This window comes from Perissodus microlepis, chromosome 17 (genome assembly GCF_051167445.1).
Source record: "Perissodus microlepis isolate ML-2025 ecotype Zambia chromosome 17, ASM5116744v1, whole genome shotgun sequence".
NCBI classification, from domain to species: domain Eukaryota; kingdom Metazoa; phylum Chordata; class Actinopteri; order Cichliformes; family Cichlidae; genus Perissodus; species Perissodus microlepis.
The window spans coordinates 6347691-6369296 of record NC_140477.1 but is presented as its reverse complement, the minus strand read 5'-3'; the positions used below and the strand labels follow the sequence as shown (position 1 = coordinate 6369296).

The 21606-nt window shown below is 42.2% G+C and overlaps 2 protein-coding genes across 10 annotated transcripts in view; both read right to left on the bottom strand.

The window, feature by feature from the left end:
• The window catches only part of strip2 (striatin interacting protein 2), a 34470-nt gene extending 20453 nt beyond the window's left edge, over positions 1-14017 (bottom strand). Inside the window, exons 1-3 of one of the 6 annotated variants that reach the window (XM_084909278.1) lie at positions 13598-14017; positions 8721-8790; positions 580-654 (exon numbers count right to left, since the gene is read on the bottom strand). In XM_084909278.1, coding sequence (XP_084765404.1) covers positions 580-654; positions 8721-8790; positions 13598-13708 — 256 coding nt within the window. In that variant the 5' untranslated portion in view covers positions 13709-14017. Of the gene's footprint in view, positions 1-579; positions 655-4470; positions 4738-8720; positions 8791-13597 lie in introns of those variants that run through there. The other 5 variants (XM_084909283.1, XM_084909279.1, XM_084909280.1 and 2 more) reach the window with 5 other exon arrangements.
• A 1573-nt stretch (positions 14018-15590) lies between these two features.
• ahcyl2b (adenosylhomocysteinase like 2b) overlaps positions 15591-21606 on the bottom strand; it is a 70101-nt gene continuing 64085 nt past the window's right edge. For 3 of the 4 annotated variants that reach the window (XM_084909288.1, XM_084909290.1, XM_084909291.1), the window contains exons 14-17: positions 21491-21559; positions 21314-21392; positions 20495-20615; positions 15591-18827 (exon numbers count right to left, since the gene is read on the bottom strand). In XM_084909288.1, coding sequence (XP_084765414.1) covers positions 18821-18827; positions 20495-20615; positions 21314-21392; positions 21491-21559 — 276 coding nt within the window. In that variant the 3' untranslated portion in view covers positions 15591-18820. Of the gene's footprint in view, positions 18828-20490; positions 20616-21313; positions 21393-21490; positions 21560-21606 lie in introns of those variants that run through there. The other variant, XM_084909289.1, reaches the window with a different exon arrangement.

The following is a 21606-nucleotide window of genomic DNA, read 5'->3' as shown; positions in this document are numbered from 1 at the left end:
CTATTCATCATCACACAGCATGGAGGGAAAGTGACAGACGGAGAGGACCACTCTCTTCTGATTCAAACTGCCTACAAAGGGCGCCTCGACACCGTCTTTGCAGGACTTGATGTAACGCCCTAAACCTAAAAATAATACCTCCCTCAATACAGAAAACCCGACTTTGTCACAATAAAATAAATCAAGAAGAAAGTTTTTCTTCTTGCTCAACAGGAAAAATGTAATTTAATGCAATTTTCCACACAAAAGCAGATAAAGCAACACCGAATTAAAGCTCGATCCTGTCAGGCTGATAATAACGCCGACGTACAGACTGGAAAAGCCACTTTGTTCTCGATAACCAAACGTTAATCACATGCTTTAAGGGTGGCCCCTTCAATCTGTAGGGATATCAATTCTTTGAACAGCTTAAAAGAGCAGAGCTTTGATGTGTCTGCTCACCCTCGCCTCACCGGTCAGGTTGTAAACCACAGCAGCTCACTGAACACGTCGCTTTTACAGCCTTTAGTGTGCCAGTGCAATTTTGTAATTCTGGAACTTGAAGGGACACACACACATGCGCACACACACACACATTACCATGGCTTCTGAAGTCCTCTTCGAAGTAGTCTCTGTTGAGGGCAAACTCTGGCTCTTCTGTGTAACTGTAGAGCTCTGTGGACACAACAGAATACAATCAGGGATGAAATAAATACTATAACCCACTCAGTGATGGAAAACCTATTTCCAGTTAATTCTAGAGCTTGAGAAGCAATTTAAACCCGCTAATAATTCCCCAAGAGTAAGAGAATGAAAAGAATACATCAGAAGAAAGATGAGCCTCCTAGCAGAGGCTTCGAAATCCTACAACGCCTTGTTCTCGAATCAAAAGATTTTGAGAAAACCTGACCTCTGACCTTGACTTTAAGGTTGAGGTCACCGAGATTCAAACTCGTCCGAGATTTTTAGTAGATATACCTATGGTATCAACTTGAAGCTCCTATGTCAACTTGTTCTTAAGTTATCACATTCACAAACTTGCGTGCGTCCATGCTGCCCGCCAGGTGAACTGACGACAGTACCCCATCAGGCTTTTAAAGTTAAGGGCTAAAAATTAAATGCTCAAATCCAGCACTCCCTAAACTGCATTGTGCAGTGTTGAAGCTGTTCAATATTGTAATGCAATTGGGATGTTTTTGTGGCATCTGCTCCAAAAGGCTTCGATAAATCAAACCATGCTGTGGTATTTCAGTCAGCAGTTGTCCAGATGAATTATTCCGTAGTATCCCAAGAGTCCTAGATTTCCTTGATAGAAAAGAAATTCACATTTTACTGGTTTTCAGAAGGTTTTTGAGTCTGTCTGGCCTAATGGAGACTTGTATAAGCTCTAACTAAATAAATGTATTTACTGTTAACATTGGAGACAAAGAATTAATTGAAGACGTGTTCATCATAAGTCTGAATTCATTTCCGGCTTCATATAATGTACATATAAATAAAGGTGATGATAAGTAAGTAAGTAAGTAAGTAAGTAAGTAAAATTTTATTTATATAGCACATTTCTAGATAAAAGATCACAAAGTGCTTCACAAAGTATAAAACAAAAACAGTCAAAAGTTAACAAAATGCAATTTTAAAAAGATGTGTTTTTAGCTGTTTTTTAAAAGTAATCACTGAGTCTGCAGATCTTAAGTTCTGAGGAAGAGAATTCCACAGTCTGGCGGCCACAGTAGCAAAAGCTCTATCACCCTTGGTTTTCAGTCTTGTATACTGAATAACAAGTAGGCCCTGATCACAAGACCTCAGGGACCTACTAGGGGCATAGGGCTGTAAAAGTTCAATGATGTACGCTGGTGCTTGTTCTTGAAGAGCCTTAAATGTCAGAACCAGAATCTTAAAGTGGACTCTGAATTCAACGGGGAGCCAGTGCAGCTGTATAAGCAATGGTGTTACATGAGAGTATTTCGATGTTTTTGTCAGAAGCCTTGCTGCGGCATTTTGGACAATCTGCAGACGCTCCAAGGAGTTTTTGTTTAGACATGTAAACAGTGAATTACAGTAGTCCAATCGTGATGAAATGAATGCATGAATAACAATCTCCAGTTCAGTATGAGATACTATGGGGCTCAATTTAGAAATGTTTCTTAAATGATAGAAACAGGACCGAACCAGAGATTTGACGTGGACATCCAGGGTAAGAGCAGAATCAAAGGTTACCCCTAGGTTCCTGATAGACGATTTCACAAATGTTGAAAGAGGACCAAGAGCATTCATTATGTTAGGTACATGTCTGTCTGGAGCACATAGAAGGACTTCAGTCTTTTCTTCATTAAGTTGGAGGAAGTTGTCAGCCATCCAACCTTTGATGGTTTCTAAGCACACAATCAGAATCTGCAGCTTAGAAACATCTTCAGGTTTAAAAGATATATATAGCTGGATGTCGTCTGCGTAGCAGTGGTAGCAAATGTCCTCAAAGGGGCTCAAGATATGCTGGAGAGGAAGTAGATATATTAAAAACAATAAGGGCCCCAGCACAGAACCTTGTGGCACACCATAGGACAGGGACGTGGAAGATGACCTGTACTTAGAAACCGCCACAGAAAAGTATCGTTCATAGAGATACGAGGAGAACCACTCTAAGGCAGACCCAGATACACCAACCCAGTATTTCAGCCTTTCAAGAAAAATATAATGGTCAACGGTGTCAAAGGCTGACGTAAGGTCCAACATTAGGAGTACAGAACACTTTCCTGCATCGTTTTGCATCAGAATGTCATTGGAAACTCTAAGAAGGGCTGTTTCAGTAGAATGAGCTCTACGAAAGCCAGACTGAAATTTGTCAAAGATATTATGTTTGTCTAAAACTGCTGTAAGCTGCTTAGCCACAACCTTCTCTAATATCTTAGCAATTAATGGTATTTTTGAGATTGGTCTGTAATTGCTAGTGAGAGATGGGTCCAGCATAGGCTTTTTTAACAGGGGGTGTATAGCAGCAGTTTTAAAATAAGCAGGGACTTTACCAGATCCCAGTGAGGTGTTAATTATGGTGAGCACACAGGGACCAATAGAGTGGAAGACATTTTTGAATAACGATGCGGGTAAAATGTCGAGTGAACAGGAGGATGCTTTTGTTGCATTAATTATTTTTTCCAGCTCTGATAGTGAGACGGGTAAAAAGCTTTCTAAAACGACAGGCCGAGCTGGCGTAGGAACTGACAATGCAGATGCTGATGGGGACAATTTTTTCCTTACATTACTAATTTTTTCTAGAAAAAAAGAAAGAAATGTTTCGCAGTCTTCATTAGAAGAAATAATGGCAGCAGGTGGAGCAGGAGTAATAATATCAGTAATAGTGTCAAATAATACCTTAGGATTACCTCTGCTCTTTGCAACCAGATGAGAAAAATAAGCAGCCCTCGCATCTCTAATTGCATTGTTAAAAGAGGCTAAAAGATCCTTTAAGTAAAGGAGATGAACATTTAAATGAGTTTTCCTCCATAAGCGCTCAGCTTTACGACAATCACGTTTTATGGAGCGGATGTTGTCATTTAGCCAAGGTAAGGACTTGGAAACAGAAACGGGTCTCATTTTAACCGGACAGATTTCATCTAAAATCGAAAAACAATGGTTATTAAATAGATCTGTTAAGAAATCAACGCCGTTCTGCGGGGATAGTGTTAAATTAAAAGCATCCGAGAAATTCTCCGCTGTGGAGGAATTTATGATGCGCGAGATAATTGTCCGGTGAACAGGAGACAAAGGCTCATGAAAAGACATGTTAAAAAGAATACAGTGATGATCAGAGATAAAGATGTCCTCAGAACAAATAGAATCAATATTCAAACCCAAAGTAAAAACAAGGTCCAGTGTGTGTCCTTTGTTATGTGTGGGGCCGGACACATGCTGGGTAAAATGAAAAGAATCCATAATGTTGATAAAACCTCTGGCAAAGAGGTCGGAGTCATCATCAACATGAATGTTAAAATCCCCAACTAAAAGCAGTCTGGACAACCTCATAGTAGAGGACAGGAAGTCGCTAAACTCCGATAAAAACAAGCTATTTGGGCCGGGTGGACGATACACCACAGCACAATAAAAAGGATCCTTACTTCCGATTTTAATAAGCTGTAATTCAAAGGAAAGAAAGTGTCCAACTTTCACTGAACGGCAGTTGAAACGGCCCTGAAATGCCACCGCGAGACCTCCTCCACGACCAGATCCCCGAGGCTGGCTGATGACGGAATAGCCGTTCGGGCACATTTCAATGAGAGACGAATAGTCCAAGTCCCGCTGCCAGGTCTCGGTCAGAAATAAGAAGTCCAGTTTCTTAGAAGATATAAAATCGTTAAGCACGAACGATTTATTAGTCAATGATCGGGCATTAAAAAGCGCCATGTTCAGCGGGGTGAAAGCATCATTTTTGGCAGAGGCTCGAGTTAAAGGACGTAAATACTCGGGGTTTGAGCCTTCACGCTCGTAGATTCCACTCACCGAGGGGATGAAAAGCCAGTCAGCAGGAGAGTCTGGATGAACCCTTCTGAGGCAGCACGGTCTCGGAGAGCCGGGCTCTGCATATCCAAGCAGGGACATGGAACACAAATTCCTCTCCATGGAGCTGTTCTGAGCATAGGTAACAAAGCACGCTCGACATCGCTTTCCAGTCAGCCCCCGCCGCCAGAAAAGCCTAAGCTTCACCTGGATACCTGCTCTTCTTCCTCTCCTTCTCCGTGGTCTGCGGGGAACGCTGAGGACGCTGGCCGAGGACCCAGCCACTGGCGGAGGATGGAAAGTGCCAAAGGAGTGCGGAGGAAAGTGCGGAGGATGGAAAGTGCCAAAGGAGGAGGAGGATGAGACATCTTGAGCCATCATTGAAGATCGGATGGATAGCAGCGTCAAACGATCATAAACCAAGGCAGCCAGTACATCATTGATACAAATAAAAAACAGCAGAGCAGAGAAAAAAAGCACGACGAAAGAGCGTGACAAACTGCACCCGGCAGCGGCAAAGCCAAACACAGGCGCCATCATACCGGAAGTGATGCCCTCCATTATAGACCAGTACAGTCACACCCAGAGACGTGCGTCTGACAGGTTTGTACAGAGCTAGGGATGGATCTGAGTGAGAGTCCAACAGACACTGCACTTTTACGTGGTAGGAATCTGTTAGTCCCAAGGTAAACCCACCACCAAATCTTCCCTCACTTCATACAAACATCTAATCAGTCAATCACAGGGCAGCAACTTAATGAATTACACACAGTCTGGATGACTGTGGATGTACAATCTGAGCATCAGAATGGGGAAGAAAGGTGATTTAAGTGACTTTGAATGTGGCACGGCCGTTTGTGGATGATGAGCTGGTCTGAGTAGTTCAGAAACTGCTGATCTAATGGGATTTTCACACACAACCATCACTAGGGTTTACAGAGATTGGCTTGAAAAAGAGAAAATATCCAGTGGGCGGCTGTTCTCTGGAAGAAAATGCATTGTTGATGCAAGAGGTCAGAGGAGGAATGTCAGACTGTTTTGAACTGATAGGAAGGCAACAGTGACTCAGATAATTAATCAATACAAACAAAGTATGCAGAAGAGCATCTCTGAACACATGGAACCTTGAAGCAGATGAGCTACAGCAGGAGACCATACCAGGTGTCACTCCTTTCATCTAAGAAGACGCTAAAATTACCATATAGGCTCAACAATATTGGACAACAGAAGACTGAAAAAACACTCAAATTCTACTACGATATTCGGATGTAGAGTCAAAATTTGTCATGAACAATCTGATAGGATCCATCATGCCTTATGTCAATGGTTCAGGCTTGTGGTGATGGCGGTGTGGGCATTTAAATGTCACTCAATAGAAAAGAGCACAGTGAGGATGTGGTGGTGAAAGTGCAACATCTTGTTGAATTGACGCCACTAAGAATTAAGTCCATTCTGAAGGATAAAAGGGGTCCAACTCAGTACTGGCAAGGTGTAACTAATAAAGTAGCACATTACTTAGTAACCACAGCTGTATGCATGTAAATAAGGATTTATGCAGATCCACTAATAAGCATGCAAAAATTCAGATTTTTTCTTAAAATCACTCTGCATCTATCTCTCTAAACAACCTTCATTCCAAAGCCCTACAAAACCAAGAGCTAAGCCTCACAACAACAGTGCTGTGCAAACACCGATTAAAATAACCCAAATAACAATGCAGTGCAAAGAAAACGTATTCCGCAATCTACTAAAAGCCAAAGAGATTATGAATTGGCAAAATATCTGTCCGCCCACGCTCGACGGGTGAGGTCAAGACACAGATAGACCTCCATCTACAGCGAAAAACAACAAATTTAACTCGGAAATCCCAGATTTTTACAGAGCTTAAGGGCCTTTCAATATTATAGAGACACTTATAATAAGACACCTACATCAAGACCAGCAGGAGAATGAAATAGGACGACTTTGCAGCCCACTATGCACAACACAAAAAGCACACATGCATATGACAAACTGTAAATGCTGCATATAATTAAGGAGATCAATTATTTTCTGCCATAAGTTATAATATAATAATGAAAATTCAGGGTTGTATGTATGCATCCCCTTCACATTCACATTATTGTAACCGTATGATGTTTATTATATGCTCTGATGCTTTGAGCAGCTGTCCTCTTCGGTCTGTTTCATGCGCAGTCTAAAGATCCGTCACACAGTCACGCGTCTCCTCCTGTTCTCGGAGCAGTCGTCATTCCCTTACCCCGAGGAGCTGTCGGCAGAAAGCCGCGGTGACTGTCTTGTCCGTTTGTGTGTGACTAACCTTTTTGGCAAATCAGCTGCCGTTTGCCATCTACCAGGTGGACCATCATTCTGACTTCAAATCGACACACTTATTCAACGTTTCTCTCTGCACACCAGCTGGATCGGAGAAAATAAATAATATGCTCTCTAAATAATCTTTTTGTACTCGGCCCTGAAAGGAACATTATTAACCAAGCTCCAAGTCAAGTACAGGCTGTTACCACCTTACACAGATGCTGCGGTTCTGAATGAATAATTAGTGTTAATGATTAATGTTAGTCATTTTTTCTGTGCGTGGCAAAAAAAAAAAAAAATACCAGCACACACCAAAAGATTTTTGTTCTGCGCCTTCATCGCTGTTCTTGCCGACTCTCTTTGTTTGCATGTGTAACATAAAACAGCTGAAAGGATCCTGAGGAATGTGGATGTTTGATTTATTTTTCAAATCAATGGCACATTCTTGTTCCTATGCTAAGTAGAAACAGGGGTGTCACCGTAGGAATTCTGTGGGCGAAGAGCTCCGTCATGCATAACAAGCAGACATAGATCTTTGATCTGCAGTCATGAGAAAGTTTTCACAGCAGTCTATACAGTCCACACTCACTGCTTCCATAAGAATTAAGAGAAAAAGAAGCAGCCAGGTCCTTCCATAAGGTCCTGCTATTCAACACTAGATTTGCAAAGTTGCATCTGAACAAACCGGTTACAGCTGACAGCTGACAGCTGCCCCTCCCTGATCCTGGTTCTGCTGGAAGTTTCTTCCTGTTAAAAGGGAGTTTTACCTTCCCACTGTCACCAAAGTACTTAGAGGGGGTTGTCTCATGGCTGGGGTTTTCTCTGTATCATTGTAGGGTCTTTGCCTTACAACATAAAGTGTTTGAGGTGACATTTGACTGTAATAGACACAGCACCATGTTTGATGGAAAGCACACACAGCATATTAGGGCAAACATCTGATACCAACTATAAAGCATGGTGGTGAAGGGGTGATGATTTGGGTTTGTTTTGCAGCCACAGGACCTGGGTACCTTGCAGACAGATCAACCACAAAGTCCTCTGTATAGGTTGGTTTGGGCTTAAAAATTGGGGGATATTTTCTTGGCATATTTTGGATCTCTTAGTACCGACAAAGTATCTTTTAAATGTGAAAGCCTACTCCAATATTGTTTAGCCATGTTCTGATGTTCTGCGCCATGTCACAAAGCTCAGATCATCTCAAACTTGTATTCTAAACATAACTGTACTCAAATGGCCTTCACATTTGAGTCCATATCTGAGTATAGAGTCAAATGTGAGGCTATCTGTCTGACAGCTAAAGCTTGGCTAAAACTGAGAGATACAGCAGGATAATGTTCCAAAACAATCCAGCAAATCTACAAAGGGAAAGGCTGAAAAAGAAAAGAAAAGAATCAAAGAATGACTGCAGTGGCCCAGTCAAAACCTCAATTTGACTGAAATGCTGCAGTGGGACCCTAAGAGAGCTTTGTATAAATGAACGTCAGTGACTCTTAATCAACAGAAGCAACGGTGTAAAGAAGAGTGGGACAAAATTCCTCCCCAATGGAGAATATTTATTATGCACAGACTAGATGCACAGCACTGCATCGAGCCCTGTGAAAATGTTCCTTTTTCATATGACCGTAAGTCTGCTCTGGCAGCTTTTCGACTGACAGGTGTCCCAACACAGATTGTCAATCGAGTCGCTGATCTGCACTTGCATCGTGTTTTCGCTTTTGGTGGCTGTTAAAGTAATTTTATTGGAATCGTTTGATGAATAATATGGCCTGCTGTGTGGTACTGACCATCCAGATGGCTGTGCTCCATTTTTGATGGGTGAAACTTCACACCTGTCATTCAAATACGGCCACAAAAACACAGCGGTGGTCAAAATGGTAATTCTGAGGCTTCGAATACAAAGTCCAAAGCCAACGGATGATGGTCTGTGGTCTTACCAGAGAGCTCAGCAGTCAGTGTGTCCGTGTCTCCGTACTCAAACTCCAGGTTTGGAGACTCCATGGAGCTCTGCAAGAGCAAAACACACATTAGCACACATAATGTAGCTGAATTCAGTTAATCACAGTTTCCCCAAACGCCCACAGACATTGAAATAGATGCAAAAACATACTGTGGGATATTTACATATCCCAACACCTACAATTACTATGTACTCGGTTTGCAGTCACATCCATACACACATCACCCAGACACACACTCACCATGGCTTTTTACTGGTAGCTGTTTTTTCAGGCAGTGCTGATTAGTCATTTACATCTTTCCTCTGAGATCCTCTTACGCAGAGCCACTCACTCATGGTTACAGGTGCTCTCTATGGACGCACACAGCTACTGCTTTAATCAGCCTAATTGAACAGTCAGAGAAGGCTTTCCCTAGCCAGCACCAGAACAAGAGGAAAGAGAAGGCACAGGAGTCAACATGCCCCCACCCCCATATCAAAGCAGATTATCCACTGTATCCAGGGAAAGGTCTCTCTAAGCTCTGACATTAGCCTCACCCTGTGATTTACAAATACCCACGAGACAGGCTGCACACATTTTCTATGTTTCACGCAATCGCAACACTCAAAATCTGTGAGCGTTTGAACAGTATGTGATCCACGCACCCGCGCACACACACAGTCATATTTAGAGCGTAACCTTAGGGCAAGACAACTGAAAAATGTAACTTTGTCCGAGATCTCGCCAAACTAACAACACTCCCAGCAGCCTCAGACTCTTTTGTCTAGCTAGCTTACTGACCAAGACAGACCTAATAAATTATGAATGCATTTTATGAAGCCTTTCTCAACATCTAAACAAGTAAAACCAAAGTTGGGAGGGTAAGCATATAAACGCACGCACACAACAGAGGGAGATGGGCAGATAAGCTCGCAGAAAGGCCTGCAGTCACTGTCCTTTTGAAACAAATTCATTTGCAGGGAAACAGGATGCACAGTACACATAATGACACCTTACTAACTTGCACCAAGACACACTGCACAGTAAGTAGCATGCAGCCATACAGAGAGGCTTTTAAAACCTTGTAAGGGTAGGAACAAAGTGGTGAAAGGGTTGTGCTTGATAATAACGTGAAGCGAAATTTCTCTACAGGGATTAAAAGATTCATGTTATGCTAATGAGAATTAAGAAACGCTCCTGGCAGCACTTAGCTTCAGGCTAAGGGTGTGAGCCGTGTTTAACCCTGTGCAAACCGCCCTGGGGACCAGTCCAGGACTGTAAATAAGGATCTGCTCTCTGAGTCAGGCATCCTGGTTAAATAACTGTGTGCTGCCATGTCTCCTATAAATACCTGCTGCAACCAAGTCAGCAGGAAGTAGAATATGCAGGACATCAGATGGCAGTTTGTTTATGACCGAGAGCCTGAGCAACACAATTTGATGTCATTACTGCACTTGTAAACCAGGAAATGAAAACCACTTGGGAGTCAGAATGATTGAAGGAAAATGCTTATCGTGACCCTTAAAGCAGCAGAAGGGAGGCTCTGCAGTGTTTATCCTTGGCTGTCTGTTTTTGAAGGGGGCGGGTGAACCAAAGCTAGGGGGATGTTGGTGACAGTGGTAAGGGTTTTATTTTCCAGGGACAGTTATAAAAAAGAGCCATATCATCATTTTAGACAGATTAACACTTGCCGGGGAGGAATTACGGCACTCACAGTAATTTACAGAGTCATCTACACCTTGAGTATTAATGTCTTCACATTACCAGACTCTGGTTAGTGTATGTGAGAAAGTGCTTTACACACAGACAAGGCCACATGATAAAACATACACAACAGAAAGCCCAGGAGAGCAGAGGAGAGAAATTAGTGTCATCACAAGACCCTAACTAGAGCTCGGCCAAAAGTAAAGAATAGATGGGAGAAATGCCTTTAAACCATGTTTTGAGTGTTGCTGTTGCACATTTTGTCCACCAGGGGGCAACTTTCCTATTTCAAACATATGTTTGGAAGGTAAAGGAGTAATCTTTGACAATGAAATCATTGTTTTGTATGTTTATGTTTTTTGTGTCTGAAAGCAGAAAAAAACATTGGCCGAAATATCGAATTTTCGTCAATTATCGGCATGGTATTCGTCTTAAAACTCCCATGTCTATTAGGCTCTAAATCTAACTTATAGCTTTAAGGTAAGTAATACTGGCACCAGTACCAACAACAACATTTCTGATAGTGTGACATTCCTACTTCGGACTTGTTCTTATTTTTGGTCTTCTCTTTAACTTCATGCATTACAAACACATGTTTCAGAAAAAACAATTTTGTCAGGCAACTTTTATCAAGTGAACTTCATCTGATTAGTAGCTACTATAATATTACAGCTATTACAAAACCATCCTTTATTAACATTATTCATCATTAATAATTAAACAATGCATAAAATTCCAAGGATTACTAGTTTTCTTAGTCGATTAGTTTTATGCAGAAAAATATACAAAAATTCAAGAAAAACAATCCAAACTGTTTAGCATACACTGAAAATTGTGTGACCATGCAAGAGCCCACTCCTGAAAGTAAAATTGATTGAGGCGACTTGTTTTCAAGGCCTTTAACACTTTCACTTAGGCTTAATTAGCCTTGATAAATTAGTTAAATAGATTACTGAGTCTCTCAGTCCTCCATTGGCATCCCTGAAACTGAAGTTAACTCCTCTGCCCAAACCGAAATGACATGTCTCTTTATGTTTCTCTTTAATTCTCATGCCTCTCCTCTCTCTTCTTCGTCTGCTGCTACTCTTACATTTCTCCTTACAATTACCCAGTCTCTCTCTTCCACTCCTTCATTTTTCCCCATTCACTCTTGTTTACCATTCCTCTTCTCTTTGCCGCCAGCTGATAACCAAAATTGCCCCGGCTCCAAACTGACCTGGCACGGCTCCTGTGTTTGCACGCTCTACACCGCATCAGCGTGCAAACACCGGGCGCAGTGTCAAGGCTGAACGCCCCCTCTCCTACCAACATATGCCAACATGGACAACCGATGACCACTCCAGCCAGCAAGAAAGACAAACAGTCACGTACACGACTGAGTAAGGTTTGAGATTCCTGGTTCAACTGTAGAGGCCAGGGAACCTCATTCATTCACCCCCAACCCCCTATCCCACAATCCATTGACCGTATGATGAATATGCTCTAGTTCCCCCAAAAAACATTCAGCGTCCTCTTTCAAAGCACTCTGAATGGTTTCGGCTTCAGCGCACTCTGAGTAACATCTCTTATGTATCTGGACCGAGTAACCCCACCAATGAAGCCCATCATCTAGTAATTTTTTCATGAGGAGGATGAATTATAGCTGCCGAGCACTGAGGGAGCCTTAACAACAAGCCTCGCCAGTCAAGTTTAGAAATAGCGGAGGAGATTACAGCTTACAGGTCCATATTACAGAAGGTGACTCCCATAAGCAGTCTACGGTGGCTCTAAACACTCTTTAAACCACAGAAAATATGCTTATACACCGGACCTATGGGACCGCCTCAGTCTTTTTTATCAAAAAAAAGGATACTGCAATTATGTAAAAAAAAAAAAAAAAAAAAAAAGATTTGTTGGCTGATTCCAATATACACCCAACAGTTCAAACACAAGCTCATACTGGATTTGCAGGTACAAATTCTTAGACAGTAAAAAGGCTCTAATATCAACATATTAGTCAGTATTCTATTTGCATACACTTGCTAGCTACTTCATTAAGTATACCTGTTCAACAGCTTGTTTATGCAAATAACTAATCATCCAGTTATGTGGCAACAAGTCAATACATTTAGGCATGTAGATGCAGTCAAGTCGGCCTGCGGAAATTCAAACTGAGCATCAGAATGGGGGAAGAAAGGTGATAATCTACTAGGATTTCTCCGATGGCAAGACTGCTTCAAGGTGAAAGGAAGGCAACGGTAGCTCAAATGATCACTTGCTACAACCAATATGTGCAGGAGAGCATCTTTGCTACTGAAGCAGCAGAAGAGCACAATGGGTCCCACTCCTTCCGGTTAAGAAGTGGAAACTGAGGGTACAATTTGCACAAGCTCACTAAAATCAGGCAGAAGATTGGAAAAAAACAAACATTGCCTGGTTGGATGAGTCTCGATTTGCAACAGGATCGATATTTGGTGCAAATGACGTGAAAGCATTGATCCACCCTGACCTGTAGCAATAATTCAGAAAGCAATTATAGTCTAATAGTGTAGGAAGATAAGTTCTTGATGCAGTTTGAGTTAAAATTTATGACAGGTCTGCATCGGCTTATTATTGTGCCACCAGTATATCACTCATACTGTAGTTCAAACCTCAAAGATTTTAAATTTGCACATATTTTATTGTCTGGCAGCCACTTTTATTTCAGTTTCCATGAAAGCGTACTAAACCAAATCCCTCCTTTCACAAAGATACCAAATAAAACCAATAAATGCTCATCTGAGGGGCAGGCGGACTGCCAAAAACCGATCCGATTCTCTGATTGATTAAATGGAGGATGCACTCCAGATGCCAAAAGGACACCACGAGGACATAAATATGATATGCAGTTACGTTCGGTGGTCCTGGGAGCAGCAGTCACATTTCACCACCTGCAGCCCCCCACGCTGAGCACCGCTGTAGGATTACCGCTGGGTTATTTATAGGAGCCGCTGCCAAAATAACACCTCGCCGTCTGCCCGCATGCATGCAGGCATGCTCTCGAGCCAAGACGACGACTCGCTGCATGGAAAGGACATTCAGCTGATCTGAAAGCTTCCCAGCAACAACACACACATGTACGCACACACAGCCGTCCAGTGCGCTCCTGTACCAGGAGCTGTGGGAGCCCGCTGTGCTGTACTTGAATTTACCTCTGACTCCTTCTGCTGATCCTTGAACACATCTTTCCCTTTCGGCCTCTGTCTGTCGCCGTTATCGTTAAGGTTATTAATGATAGGTACCTCCATGTCCTCCGTCTGCATCTTTCACGGTCGGCTCACTTCCTTCTCCTCCGCGGATAGTGCATACCGGTCCGGTGGACAGCTCAAGACTGCACCGCGTCAGGAGGGGGGGACCGACTCCAGAGAGCCAAGTTGAGGATCTCCTCCTCCTCCTCCTCCTTCTCCTGCTGTTGCGACTCCCCCCCTCCCGATATGTTTGATTCGCTGTCCCTGCTCGAACCGAGAGGGCGGAGTTAAAGAGAGTCGCATCAGCTGACACATGGAACCAAAACGATGTCAGTGTACTAAAGTGGAGGTTGAATGGCTCAAAGTATTAGAAGCACCTACATCTTATAAAAATAACTGCAGCATCCCCTTTGCTGAGCTGCCACACAGTCTGCCGTCAGCTGTGATGTCACTGTCGCAGATCCCTTCACGTGTGTGCGTCTTCATTTGTCATTTCACCTCCTGTCACTTTCCCCTGTGAATTATTGATGTGTGGCTGTGAGGGGATTGTCCTGCAGACTGAAACACACACAGCCCCCTGACTGTGGAAAAACCACTTAAGATGACATGATTGGAGTGAACAGTTCAGAGCAGGCTTGTGCCACATGGTTAGGGCAGTGGGGGAGGTGAGAGAGTTCAAGGTTAAATAGTAATTTACTGGTGGTTAAATCCATCGCAGGCCAAGATCAGCAGACACAACACAGGCGCTACAAAAACACAGTGATGTGAGGAACTCTAGAGCAAGCCAGAGGAGCAGCGGGAACTTGTCTAAATGTAACTCAAGTAGACTCACTTTCAGAATTTTATGTGATTTCAGTTGATGGACGATTTTTTTTTTAGGAAGGCAAATTGGATTTATCAAAAACATTAACTGTTTAGTTTCATGGTAGCAGACAGACTGCAAAGTACCTACAGACAGTTTTCGCAAGGACGAGGTTTCCTATTTTCTGTTATAAATTTCAGGCAAAAGTTCAGGTTTGGTCTAAAAACTATCCCAATGGTATCATCAGGGTTAATTTCTCTTAAAGGTGGGTCAAGGCAGCTTCAAAAGGCCTGACTACAGACTGTATGTAAAAGATGGCAGCAGACAACAGTGGTGGATCTATTCAGGATTTGTAGTCACATGACAGATGTAACATTAAAGTTGTTCGCTGTAGGGTTACGTGAATAAGGCTCCAGTGAACAAACCTAGAGACCAGTTAGCAACTACTGGTTTTATATAGAATATAAAAATGTCTATTCTCTGGTTGGGAAATAGTTGGTTAAATAAATGTTAATAATGAGTCCTCATTGTGTATTACACTGGCATGAATGCAGTGTAGTAAGAAGCAGTGAGTTTCAGAGCCACCCCTGTGAAATTAATGGTGTCAGTCTGGTGACCTTGATAAAACCCGTCTGGCTCCACTGCTGTGCCCACTTCAGGCCACCCTCTCCCCTCCACCCTAAGCACTGCAGATTTGTCACAGTGACACTTCATATAAGAAACTAAGCTTATACATTACTGTTGTAGCACCCAAACCAAACCTCATTTTAAATGCTTCAAAAGAAACAAGCTGAAATAGAATGTAAATAGATTATAGTGTAACACACATACAATACGATTCTATTTAAAGTAATCTGCTCACATAAACTTGACTAATGTTTCTAGAATAAATAGAGGCTCAGAGCCAGCTCGGCTCAGCTGATGTCAGAGATGTCCCCGTCTGACTGCTGCTGGCTCAGATGAGCTCACTGTGGCTGTGACAGACCTCAGCAGCTGCACGCGTCTTCTTCTTCTTCCACGGCACATAAATACAACTAGAAACCAATCCATGATGACACAACACAGGCTGCGACATAAAAAAAAACCCCTCTGTATGTGAACACACTGGGTGACTGTGTATTAAATGTAGCAGAAATAAAGCAGCAGACAAAGGAATAACTTTTTTTCCCCATTTTTTTTATTCATTCAGATTACAGAATTTTGTCATTATTGCTCATCATCTAACATTATCACTTGCAATATTTAAACATAGGGTTTATTTTTTCTTTATTAGACAACTTAAAACATGTTGAATTTTTGTCAGTTTGAACAGTATGAGGATTTACAACAATAAATACAGGTGTCGATTCTTCTTTTACCTTCCTATACTTTTAAAGGTTGTCATATCTGCATATAGTATGTATATACATCTATGATGCTGGTGTCTTCCCCCGCCTACCCGGTCAGCAGAGCGCTGACGGAAAAACAAAACTGTTTCTCCACCCCTAACACACAGGCTAGGATCCTGAGGCAGCTGGTAACAAAGCAACTATGGCCTACAAAACAGAAAGGATGCTTACAAATACAGAGAGACATTTAGATGTGCACCGTCGTCGTCGTCATCACGCTCGTTCACACACGCGCGCACAAAAGGAAGAAAAAAAGACTTAAGACAAAAGGTTTAAGTACTACAGACAAGCAGTCAACAACATGAAGAGACGGATGAAAGGGACTCAGTATAGGAGTTTGACTAAAGGGTTCCCATATTGTTCTTATTTTTGCCTAAAACAAAAAAAAGGAACAGTTTTATTTATTTATTTGACCAAAATTTCAACAGATGCATGAAACCTTGTCAAATAGGTAGTACAAGCCCTCTCAGGAACCCTTCAAAATAAAATGCTGAACTACTCGATTAAACTGACCTGCAAAAGCATACTTATTCAACTGGTAAACAAAGTTTTTTTTGTGCCACTCCCACCTTTTCAAAAAATAAAACTTTTAATGTTACCTTTCATATCTAGTACGATACAGTAAACTTTCAGACTTGGGTAATGAGCCACTCTGTGTGCGTTCGATCCTAGTGTGTGAAAGCAGAGCTGGCGGCGTCTCGCAGCACGCCAGAAGAGATTGTGATCGGTTCAGGTGCAGAGCCGGTGTGGCGGCGGGGTACACTTCAGGTGAAATCACTGTCAGGGCTTTTCTAATTTCAAATGTCAGCTCAGCTGGGGACGAGCTGCAGTGGATGGCGACTGTGCAGCTCATTACAGCCATAAGAAAGACAGACAAAGAAAGAAAGCGTCTTCCGGGTGGGAGAAAAGGCGGAAATGGACCTGAAAGGCTAGTGCACGTCAGAGATGTCGTGTGCGTGCCGTCTTTCATTTGTAAGCTCAACTCATCTGTGAGTACCAAAGAGTTGTGTCATCTGATTATGGCAAATACAGTAATTCTTAACAGCACCATGTGTTTTACTGAGGACCTGACAGAAGAAATCTGCTTAATGGGACAGCTCACCTCACAGTCATTTATTAAATAGATTTTCCTGGCATTTAGTGTTATTTTATCCACAATGTACACTGCACAGATAGAGATGTATGCTGTAGAGGCGTCTGCCTTCTCTTAAATATAATGGAAGTAAGTGGGGTTTTGCTTAAAGCGGTAACTCATAAAATAATGACGTCTTTACTCAAAAATACTGTTGGCCTTCTAGTAGATGCAACTATGGTATCAAGTTAAAAATCATACATTGTTTCATTCTCGAGTTATCACATTCACAAACCTGGGTGTCTACGCCGCCTGCCCAGCAGGGTGTGGGTAAAAATCTCATCTTGTTATTGGCGGTTTCATGTAGGAACTATTTTCTTTCTTCTGTCTACATCAGCCAAACAAACAGCTCAGGGGATGGGGGACACCCATTAGTGTTCACACCCTGTCACAAAAATAAGCGTTATGAGTGAGAGGGTTGTTGTAATTCAGCAGGAAGGAAACAGTTCCTACATGAAGCTGCTCACAATATTTGGGTGGAGTTTTGTTCCTTTATCTTGAATAGCCGGAGCATAATTTTGCGAAAGTGACACTGCTACCTAGTTTCAGATCGATTTTTTTAATGCTCCAAGAACCAGAAGAGAAGGTAATGCTTTTTAGTTCCATGACATTCAAGAGAAGGCGGATCCAAACAAAGCTACAACCTACATTTGAAAGAAAACAAACAAACAAACAAACTACATCTGATTTTTGAGGTGAGCTGCTCCTTTACGTACCAGGGTGGCTGCTGTTTGGTATTTCTGTAAATATTTTCTCACAGTATTTAAAACGAGAGTTCGAGTATATTTATTACACGCATTATTAGAACATTATACTGCAATGATATTAGAGGAGAGGAAATAAACGAAAGATAGAAAAATCTTTTCTGTATAAACATCTAAATACACAGTATACCCTCGTGATGATCCAAAAGCCTGCCATGCTTCTACTACAGTATTCTTGTTTAAGTGAAGGACCAAATAAAAATACTTTTCATTACTTCAACACTGGCATCGCTAGAGCGGGTGAGAAAGAAGAGCAGCGAATGAGATGGTTTCACTGTGGGTTTGAGTGACAGGTGTTTGGGTGAGGGGCTGGCGGGGGTCACCCTCCAGTCATGTTTTAAAAAACAAAGAAAGAAAAACTACAGGGTGACCCGTAGCGACATAAGAGCGTAATAAGAAAAAAAGCTTAAAAACAGACAATTCGCAATCAAAACGATATGATTGGACCCTGAGACCCCCGCCTAAACCCTCAGTCTAGCCCCATCCGTCCCACCCCAATAATACACAAAAAGAGAAGAAAAAAAAAATCACAAGTAGAAAAGAAAAGACGACAAAAATAAGGGACAGGAAAAATTGTCCGACACAAGATAAATCTTCAAAGGTGGTCTTCATTCACACAGTTTTTTTGTTTTTTTAAATCAAGATTTTTTTTTTAATATAGTATATATCTTTAGCTTCAGTAATTTCATATTTAACAGATAAACGATAAAAGATCTGGCAACGTGGAAGGGAGGATGGAGGTTTACATACGACTCGACATACAAATGAGTGTCTGAAGAGGACCAGTTGGAAATGATGAAATGACGAGTGAGAGGGAGACGGGGTTTGGGAGCTAGCTCGAGGTGAATGGCAGGAGCAGCTCCAAGGTGTAGTTAATGTTATTATTGTTATTATTACTGTTATCAGGCGGGGGATAAATAAAACGACTGCCATAAGCAGGGAAAGCCACGCCCCTCCCCTCCCCCACCCTGCAGGCTCGTTCAGAGCTCCGCCCCCTTCTCCCTTACATATAAAGCAGGTGTATTGGCTGTTGTGTCCTCCCTCCTGTCCTCCGCTACGAGTCTGTATGATTCACGGAGTTCTTCTTCCCACAACACTTGGCTAATACCTTAAAAACAAAGAACATACATGTTAGCAGCTGTCGGAGCAACTGAACTGACTGTGGCGGAAACAAGCAGGTTAAACTGATGGGACAGGTGTCAAAGGAAGAAATCAAAAGGGTAATATTTTAGATAAACCAAATGTAAATTTAAATGATAATATATACCCAAATATATCTAAAAACCAAACTTTGTTGTTAATCTGATGCTTTTCATTACAGTTCTGCACAGACGAGGAGAGTCGAGTGAAGCAGCTCCTTCAGGCTGACAGACAGGCATCGCTGTAACCATGGCCTCACCTAATGGTTTAACAAATGTCCATCCACAGCAGCCTGAGACTGCATCCATGCACCAAAACTACATTTATCGAAGCCCTTGATCTGGATTATTATCCTCAAAACTTTAAAATGACGTCTCCATATTTTTTGTCTTCTTTTAATTTGATATACATTTGTGAAGATGTGACGGGATGTGAGTGTTGAAATTTGCACATTTGCCTAACAAACAAAAGCTCTCCGGTTTGATCTCGGGAGGAAATGCAAAATGCCACTTTATCCTTCAACGGTAAAGATTCCTTCTAGATAATCTTGGATTCAATTACGGATCCAGATCAACTTTAAATTTTCCTCTTTAAGTTTAGCCATGCCCTACTTGGTAGGGTTTGGGTGGATCGACTGAAATTGTGATAGCGTCCACAGCAATGCTGGTATTAGCAGTGGCTAATACTACCAGGATAGGAGTGATGCTTTTGTTTGTCTCCTATAAGCCCAATGCGCTCAATACGGACACACTTGGCTCCGCCCCCTCCTCCCTCCTCTGCTGTATTTAGTAGGCGGTAAATGAAAACACTGCAAGCAGTGATGCGTGTTGAAGGGAAATTCTCTACTTTGGCAACACCACCAACTTATTTGAATACATGAAAGATCACAAAACAGAAACAGCTTCTTCCTGGAATGAGCAGCAAAAGAAACAATGAGGAGGAAGAAATGCCTTCAGACAGATCCAGACTAAAGCACAGAGAGAGGTCACAGTCACAGCACCTGAAGAGCAGCAAAGAACAACCAGGTAGCTGAGGCAGGGGTGAACGTAATGTTTCAGTCATGATGATGATTCATCTCTTATTAATGTCACACATTATAAGTCAAAAATACCAGCATCTTTACTTTGTATCAGGAATTCTGGCTCTGCATTTTCGTCGCATTGGGCGGATACTGTATCACACATCACTACTGCACAGCATCAGTCCAGCGACGCTGCTCTTTACGTGCAAATTTGTGTTTACGTTGAAGTGGACAATGACCTGAACAGTAAGCGCGACACAGAAGTTTAGGTTCTGAGTCTATATGGAGCTGGTAGACAAAACACCTGCATGTATTAATCTCCCAGGATAACCAACCTCTTGCTCAAAACAAAGCATGGCTATAGTGGTGCGATACCTGGTGGCTGCTGTAGCTCATTAACATTCAGACCTAAAGTCGCTTGGTGAAAAGGCTGATTAGAAAGCTAAACCCACCAGTATTCAACAGGGTCTTTGAAAGGATTTAGCTTTAATAAGAGGGTGTGGTACACTATGTCAATTTAATAACAAGTACATACACACGGGATCATTATTTGAATTACGGGATTATATGTCAACCACTCAAAACAGTGCAAGTGCGCTGAGGTGTTTGCTTACCTATAGTAATTTGGCTTAAAGGGCCCGTTCTTGTTTAAGCCCAGGTACTTGGCCTGCTCGTCGCTCAGCTCTGTAAGATGCGCATCAAATGTTGGGAGATGCAGGCTGGCCACATACTCATCTGAAGGGCGAGAGAGAGAACGCGCTTACATTCACCAGGTGTCCATGTTTGATTAATCATTTAAATGAGAACAGGAAGTAGCAGGATTTCCCAGCTGTTTTCTTCTGCAGTGATAACTGTCTTCCTTTTTCCCTTTCTCTGACCTCATTCTTCTCTTCCTTATCCGAACCCAGCCCTCTCCCACCTCTGTGTCAGTGTGTTGTGATAACAGTGGCGGTCGCTTACAGACCGACCTACATTCTTCTCCTTGTTTTTCTCTTTACGATATGTGCGCTCTGCTCTCAGAGACGGCTCAGAGATGTGACAAGTGGCAGACATGCACACATGTGTCTACAGATACACAGGATTCACTCTGCTGTGAGTGATTTGCTATCCGAGGAGACGACTCTGGACTGAACAGATGACTCTGTCTGCAGAGATAAATGTAGTCTGACTGCAGGCCTTCTAACATACTGTAATCACATCCTGTACATCCACATAGATGGTGTTTGTTACACAAGAGGTTTTTATGTGTTCTGATATCAAAGTGGACTCTAAATCATGCAAAACTACTCCGATAAAGTCCAAAATAATTCGTATTTATCTCACACTGGGGTTAGACTGAAAATTGAAATTACTTGAATGCCGAAGTCGTTATTTGAAATGCTTAATACAAACATCCACTACTTTAACACATCCAGAAATGATGGTACTCTTACCCATCTTCTTGGGCAGCAGGTAAACATCCTGTTTGTACCGTCCTTCGGGGGCATTGTAGAGCTCTATCAGTGCCAGTGCCTGGACAGATCCACACACACAAACGCAGCAATGCACAAAGCGTAACAAGCCAAACATATGCGACAATATAAATGAGACAAATTGATCCACAGCTCTACCTGAGTGGTGGCAGTGATTGAGAGAACGAAAGTGGGCACAGTGGAACAGCTGAGGTTCAGCAGACGACCCTGGACAGGAGGGAAAAAACAAAACAAAAACAACAACACAAGGTTAG